The sequence below is a fragment of the Octopus sinensis genome, unplaced genomic scaffold, assembly GCF_006345805.1.
Source record: "Octopus sinensis unplaced genomic scaffold, ASM634580v1 Contig10380, whole genome shotgun sequence".
Classification (NCBI taxonomy): Eukaryota; Metazoa; Mollusca; class Cephalopoda; order Octopoda; family Octopodidae; genus Octopus; species Octopus sinensis.
The window spans coordinates 58,061-65,681 of record NW_021832123.1 but is presented as its reverse complement, the minus strand read 5'-3'; the positions used below and the strand labels follow the sequence as shown (position 1 = coordinate 65,681).

General features: G+C 45.5%; 1 protein-coding gene across 1 annotated transcript; it reads right to left on the bottom strand.

Moving 5' to 3' along the window:
• Positions 1-7,073: 7,073 nt before the first annotated feature.
• On the bottom strand, positions 7,074-7,621 carry LOC115228354 (chaperone protein DnaJ-like). Its single transcript, XM_029798952.1, has one exon. The coding sequence runs from the start codon at positions 7,616-7,618 to the stop codon at positions 7,127-7,129; it is 492 nt and encodes a 163-aa protein (XP_029654812.1). The 5' UTR covers positions 7,619-7,621; the 3' UTR covers positions 7,074-7,126.

Below are 7,621 nucleotides of genomic sequence, written 5' to 3'. Positions count from 1 at the left end.
TTCCAAACTGAAGGGACGGAATGAGTGGACTCCTTCGGACAATCCCACGCCTCTACCTTTCACGAGATCCTTGTTTTTCAGAGTCCGCAGTTTGGTGGCTTCTCCGTCGACCTCCACGACTTTTGGATTAGGTTGTTTGTGTCTTCGGAGAGTCCTATCATATCTCACCAAGTCCACCTCCGCAAGTCCACGTTTTTTCCATCGGGGACTTCCGAATGGTCCTCGTTAGTGCTACACCGAACACTCTCTTCGCAGACAGTCATGTATCCACTGTCGTTGAAAATGCGGTCCGCCATCTTGCGGGATGCACTGTTGCGGAGGTTGCGACAACCCAGTGTCTGCACTCATGTCGTTAAGTCTACCTCGTTCGAACTGTCCTCGGAATATTTCCGTTGACGGGAAAACTCGTTGAGGAGATGTTGACTGGCCCTGTTGCTTGCACTTCGAGCCAGCATTGGTTTCACCGGGAATTTCAGTTCTGTGAGTTCAGTGGGAAGATTGCCAACCCGAGTCGGTCAAGGAGACCTTGGCACTCTTTTTTCTGGCGAGAAGGGTGTCGTCTGAGATGTAAATAGAATGTGCCACCCTTCCATATCCGCGGCGACTGATCCTCCGTGACATCAGAATGTGGTCCTCGCCGTCCTCTGGTCCCAGAATTAAAGGCGTCGGGTTTGGCAGAGTGGAGAACCCAGTCGACATCCTTTCCACTGAGGAGTTTGAAGGGGCCGTCGTGGGAGACATGTTTGACATCGGGAATGTCGAGTCCATACACGAGAGTGCCATTCCTGTCGATCCTGGGAAGGACGTTTCTATTCAGTCGGGTCTTGAAGGCGTCGATGATGCCAGTCCCCCCGTGGATGAGTTCTGCTGGCTGGAGAGTGGCAATCAGTTTTTTGAGTTTGTGTCGCTGCTTTTTGGACTCGGAATGGAGGACCACCAGACATTCCATGGCCGCCAGACGGACTTGGGAGTTGTCGTTGAGCATCGACACGACAATGATTTTGTAGAGAGACTCGAGGTGTAGTACGTCCGAATTGTCATTGAGGAGGACAAAGTAAATGATGAGGTCGATTGCTTCCTTCTTCACGTGGGCCTTGTTCTGTCGGATGACCACGTTGAGGACTTCGAGGACGGAGTTGGGGGACGAGACTTTGACATTCAGTCTCCTGATGAAGGAATACCGACTTGCTCTCAGTCCCTGGGACTTGCTGAGAGAGTCGACGAGGATGAGTTCAAGAAAGGATCGAATCATCAGTTCGCTGAGGTGGTTCACGCGAGAGCATATCGCCTTGGCCACTTGCAGCAGCTGGTCGAGGATTTGCCAACTCTTTTCCTTCGAGATGGCCAGGAGATGTGAGAAAATGACTTTGAACTCCGAGTCGGCCAAGTCGAGTTGGTCGGACTGCTCGAAGAAGGCCTTCAGTTCGGACATGGACTCGACTCGAACATGGAAACTTGTGTCGTAGCATCCACGCAGTATTCTTTCCGGAATGCAATAAACACTCTTTTCGTCCTGTTTGTTTTCAACCGAGGACTCGTCCATTGCCAGGAGATTGTAGCACTCTTCCCGCCTCCTTCACTCAACTGGAGAACGTTTTTCCGAAAGTTATCCACCCCCAGCAGTTCCTCCAGAAACTCGAGGGCAGTCCTGATTTGAGAAGGACGGAATATTTTTTTGTCCGTTTTGGCCACGAGACTTTCGATGAGTTCTGAAAAGTCAAGATGAACAAGTTTGTGTGTCAGCAGAATGGACAGTCTGGAGACGCAGGTGGTCTGCATTGTCGTACTTCTCGACTCGAGTCCGTGCTTCACCAGCAATCTGAGCAGATTCTGTGCCCCCTGTCGACACTTCCTGAACATTAGGTGGAGCACTCGCATGGCTTTGCGAGCATTTGAGAGTTTACTGTCGCAAATGCGGTTGATCACGTGGGGCATCATTCTGGTGATGAACGAGTCTCCTTGCTGACCCAGCTGGGTTATGCACGTTTTGGTCAACGACAGGAATTTCTGTCGATTCGTCCAATTCGGGTCGACTGACAATTTCCGCAGGGATTTGCACACAAAGTCGAGGTTATCCTCCACCGAGTCATTGAGGAGGGATGTGATTTCTTCCTCAATGTCTTCTGAGTGTCTTTCCGAATAGATTCTCTGACCCCCCTCGTCGGACTCCCCCACCGAGTTGTGTACAATTTGTCGTGCCATCAGATTGTAGTACTTAGGTGTCATGGAAACTGCTTATATATTATATTCGTCACTTTGAGACCTCCTTCTATTGGGGGTCACTGTGACGAAGGTCTCATTCAGAGGCTTTAGGAGGTGATGGTATATATTCTCAGAGTCGCCAGGGTGTCGTTCTTTGGACAGGATGCATTTATTTGTGGTTTTAATTTAAATATGGTTAAATTATATTGAAACTAGATTTGAATTAAATTCCAAGTTATTTATTTGCTAAATAGTTTCTTGTTGTGTTGAACATTCTTCACAATTGTTGTTATCCATAAATGAACGACAATTATTTCAACGACAATTATGATTCCTACTTCCGAAGTGGCAATCATCTGAACTACCCCTCACCCCCCCTGCACCACGAAATGGGTCAAGACTATTACGGAGAGTACATCTCACCCGAAGGAGTCCAACTTATAAACGACGGATCCAGAACAGTGGTCCAACTCTCCATCGAGGATCTCCAACAGGTTTATTCCCCGTGACAATTCAAGGTCATTTCCCAGTCACGACCGTCTCACCCCGTGTCCACGTACGACTACCAGGAGCCCATAAAGGAGAGAGTGGAAGAAGACAAAAGCAGCAAACCCCCCAAAAAGCCAACCGGCCACCACCTAATCGAGCGGAGATACCGCCAGAATCTGAACGACAAAATTTCAGCCCTCAAAGAGGTGGTGATGGGGTCGGCCTCGAAGATGAGCAAAGGGGCAATTCTGGACGAGGCGGTGGCCACCATCAACAATCTGCGGAATAAAGTGGGGCTGCTGACTCACCGCATTCGCCAACTGGAGAACTCCCCCGGACACTCCTCCACTCCCCCCTCAGACGAGGTCGGCGAATTCGTCTCTTCTGGCACGGAATTCCTCGATTTGGGACGGTTTGCCCTCTGCTTCTTCGTGTTCGTCGTGTTCCTGATCAACCCCTTTTCGTATTTTGTGCAGTCCGGGTCGGATGTGGCCTTTGCCTTCTCCGCCTTCCTGGGGGGTGGGAAGGGGGTGAGTACTCGTGCTCTGCTTGCTCACGGCCATGGGAGATGGGTGTGGGGGGAGGAGGTGTATTTCCTGGCGAGGAGTGTTGGTTTGTGGGCACTGGCCCTTCTCCTCAATCTGTTTCTCTTAATGGTGCTGATGCTGAATATCCTCACCTTCACTCTCCTGTCGGTGGAGTCGGAGGCCACTCTCAACTCCAAGTGGCACTTGAAGAGGGCGTACTATGTGCTGGGAGAGGGGGAGGTGGGGGAGTGTGAGAAGAATATATCCCACGCATTGGGGTATCTGGGAATCTCCTCCTCCCCCTCACCCATTTGCTATTTCCGGTGTGTTCTCAACTCGTTTTATTCCGTGCTTGTCTTCTTTTTCGGACATGCCTTCCTCCGTCGATTCTACCGATCCTTGGCCCTGTCATCCCACGACTACAGCAAATTGGCCGAGTATATGAGGTTGTGTTTGTTGGGCACGCCAGTCAGTTGTCCCAGGTGTATGTTCTGCAGGGACTCCTCATTCTCAAAAGGGGAGGCCGCACTCCTGATGAGATTCGCACTCTTCTCAACTCTATTTTCTCGTCCACACTGAGCGGGGATGTGTCCCTCCTTGTCCAGTCCTGTTCGCTGGTCGCCATTGCCCTCCGTTCGCTCATTCCCAGTCTATTTCAATTCATTCCTGTACTCATTCCTGTCATTCTCAGAACAGACTCATTCATCGGGCTGTCTCCTCTGCTCATTCCGAGGAGGACGTCCTCTTGGCCAGACTGGCGGGGCAGATTGACCCTCACCACTTGAGACAGGCGGCCTACTCCTCCGTCCATGATTTCAAGTCCCTCATATTCCTGTGCTACGTCGATTCAGTCCTCATTGAGTGCATCACAGCCAACTCGATGGACAAGCAGACGGGTGCTGAATTGCAGAATGTGTTGCATCATCTCGACCAACTCGCCTATGCCAGTCCGGGTACTTGCTATTGACTAGCAGACGACATAAACTACCGTCGTTCCATTGTGGGACTCCTTTCTTATGTCACTGCCGTCAGTCAGAAGAGGCTGGCCAGCATTTCTGGAATATTCCCCCTCCACAACTTGAATGACCCGCTCATGGCCTGTGCCAACCAAATCCTGTCCCTCGACTCACAGATGCATCGTTCTTCCCTCAGCGGCATTTCGGACTTACTCCGCCTGTGCAAGACAACCAACGACTCCCTGTCAGCCTGCGGGGGCAGTGAGGAGGGCAATAGACTGGCTCGAGTCTGACTATTCCTCATTCTCCAGTATTTTAGAGTATTCCTTTGGGTGTGGATGCTCACCATTCGCCAGGAGTCACTCATCTTCGTCTCGGCCTACTCTGTGGAGATTCTTCCTCTCTTTGAGGACGACTTTAAAGCAATCCTCGCACAAGCACATCAACTCGACTCCAAGCTGTTTCAAACGGTAATCTTATTCATTATTCCAGCTGGCCGACTTCAGTCTTTTCTGGTCTCGCATATAACTAATCACTTTATTCTTTCAGTTATTCTGTTATTAATACAGTAAACTTGCTTAATTTACTAATCCCCAGACTTTCCAATTTGTTAAGAAATTTTCTAAGGAAATTTGCCACTATTTTTTTCAATTCTTAACAAAAGAGAATAAATAATGCCGAAAAATATGAATATCGATGTTTAGTTTCGCATTACAGTTCCAAAAGAGCATGGATTCCCCGATGTATCTATACTAGCTAGATGATAAACTTCGATAACCTTTTGAGGGTAGAGAATTAAAAAATTTGCTGTTTATACATAATTGTTATTCTCAGTATTTCGAATTTTAGGGTGATGTTTGAAAGAAAAGGAATAATAAAAGTGATTTGGAATGGACAAAAAAATTCCAAAAATAAAGCTGAAATACAAAAGAAAGACTATCGGAGACTAATGTAGTCAATCTATTAAAAGCAATGAATGAGCATGCTCTGTCAGAACAAACACACGAGATTGCCATCCGACAGTCATTGTTGTTTTTCATTAAACAGAAAAGATTGAACTATTTAAGCAGTCAGAATACTTTTGATATTCTGACATCTTCATATCTCTCAAAGAAAGAAAATATATTTCTTATATCTGAGGCCGTGTTCTCTTTTCTCGAACATCTTTTTCAAAGACTATAATAGAAAATGTCCGTATTGTGAATCTTGGACTAAAACAGCGGACGGTCATCCAATAGAATGTTAAATCACCCCAGAAAGCATAATGAAACGGTGAGGTATTCATTCTGTCGGAGACTTGGAATCAAAAAGTTTAAGAAATGGAAAAATATGCCTACCGAGATTCAATAATTATGAACGAAATAACTCCCAAGTGAGACCAACTATGGAAAAAAGGTTAATTAATTATCTTGCTTTAATTGTTTTCTTTAATAAGAAAACTTTTACTATTTAGTAATCGATAGATTATTATAAAGCGTGCACATGGCTCCAGTTGACGTGATATAATATTTCTTTTTAGAAAAAACAACCCGACAAGAATGCAAAAGCGAAGCCCGGAAAGACTGCAAAGCCTGTAGGAAAGGCCAAAGCCCCGATAAACAAGGCCGGCTCGAGCAAAGTGAAGAAGAAGGTTGGACTGTGAGTGTAATGTGCAAGAAATGGAACAAAGGGCAAGAAAAGGAGAAACTGAACAGTCGCATTCTCTTCGAAGATGCTCAGTATAAAAAGTTTTTGAAGGAAGTGCCTACCATGCGAGTGATCACAGCCAGTCTGCTCGCAGAGAAGTTTAAGATAACGTGCTCCCTCGCCAATGCAGCTCTCAAGGATCTTCATTCGAAGGGTTCCCTTCCTTGATTGTCGTAGGAGTCATTGATTTGGTCATCAACCACTCTTCCATTCGTGTCTATCGAAGATTCGAAAAGGAGGTATCTCAGCCTAAGGAGGCCGTCGAGTGTGCTTAGTTGAAATTTACTTTTTAATTGTCCTTTCCTTTAAATTCCTCATAGCAAAGTCTTTGTAGGCTTTTTTTAATCCTTTTATCTCTGTCTTATTTACAAGGGATAATGCGAATTAATCAATTTGTGTTTGTCGACAATTTAATTATTTTCACAATTCTAGACTTTTGCGGTAAAATTAGAATGCAACATTTCGGGACAATTTTAAATTAATTTGTAAAAATGCGTCATTTTCGACTCAACGTGCACAGACACTTGGTCCTTATTTGCGATACTCTCATCCGCATCTTCTCCTTGTCGGAAGCCTACAGGACCGAAAAGCACAAAACTCGCCGCCCAACATCCATCTTGCTCCGAGCGATAAGGAGGCCGAGGTCCCTTGCGTTCCTCTGATATTCGAGACTTACGGAGGCTTTGGTTTCCAAACATTGAAATTCCTAAAAGACGTCAGCTTCCTTATCGCTTGGAAGATGATGAATGCTCAGGAATCCTCTTGGCTGAAACAGAGGATCTCGTTTGGATTGTGCCCGACAAAGCGCAAGCTATCCGCCTGGCCGGGAGTTAACTTGCTTTTGCTGATAAAACATTACTTATTAAAAAAATTGTAGAAAGAAACCTAAAAACTATTACTCGATTAGTTGACATTCAATTAAATAATTATTGATAAACAACCGAATTAGTAAGACACAGAAACTATATTTTCGGTAAATAGCCTACGCATTTACACGCAAAAATTAAAAAGTCAATAATCAAAGTGCAATGTTACAATTCTTGGAAGACAAATGCTTCAGATAAATTTACATCAAAAGACAATTGCTTTTATAATTTCGCCATTTTAGTTCGTTGAGTGATCCAGCAATAGTTGAGTGTCAGGACGTGAGTCAGTTCGGGTTAGTATAGTAGATCAGAAGAAATCAGCTGAGTGGCCCAATGTGGGAAAAATCTGAATACACGGAAATAATTGAAAATTAGTGTTTATATCGAAAGTGTTAGTAAGTTAAGATCGGATCGGTTTAGTTTGGGGGTTAAAGAAATGGTCGAAAACTCTGTCGACAGAGTTGGAAGCATCTCTGCGGTAAAACGACGTGAATTGCGGGAGATTGTCGTCCTCAAACATCATAAATCGAGACAAATTTAATTTGTGGATGTTCCGACTGAATTCGTTCATCCGATTCTTTGCATTTTTCAAATTTGTGCGATCCTTGCGACTGAGAGGGAAGAAATTGGAGAATTCGAACTCTTCTTGATCGTAGTAATTGGCGTCCTTGTACGACTTTGTGGTGCCCTTTTCTAATTTGTATTTATTCCTCGATTCCTGGTCTTTTATGGTCTCATAGGCTTTGTTGATCTCTTTAGTTTTTTCAGTAGCATTGGCCGCCTTATTATGATCGGGATGGAATTTGATGGCCAATTTGTGATAAGCCTTTTTTATTTCTTGGTCAGTAGCGTCTGGACTAACACCCAACACAGCGAAGGGGTCGAACGTCATTCG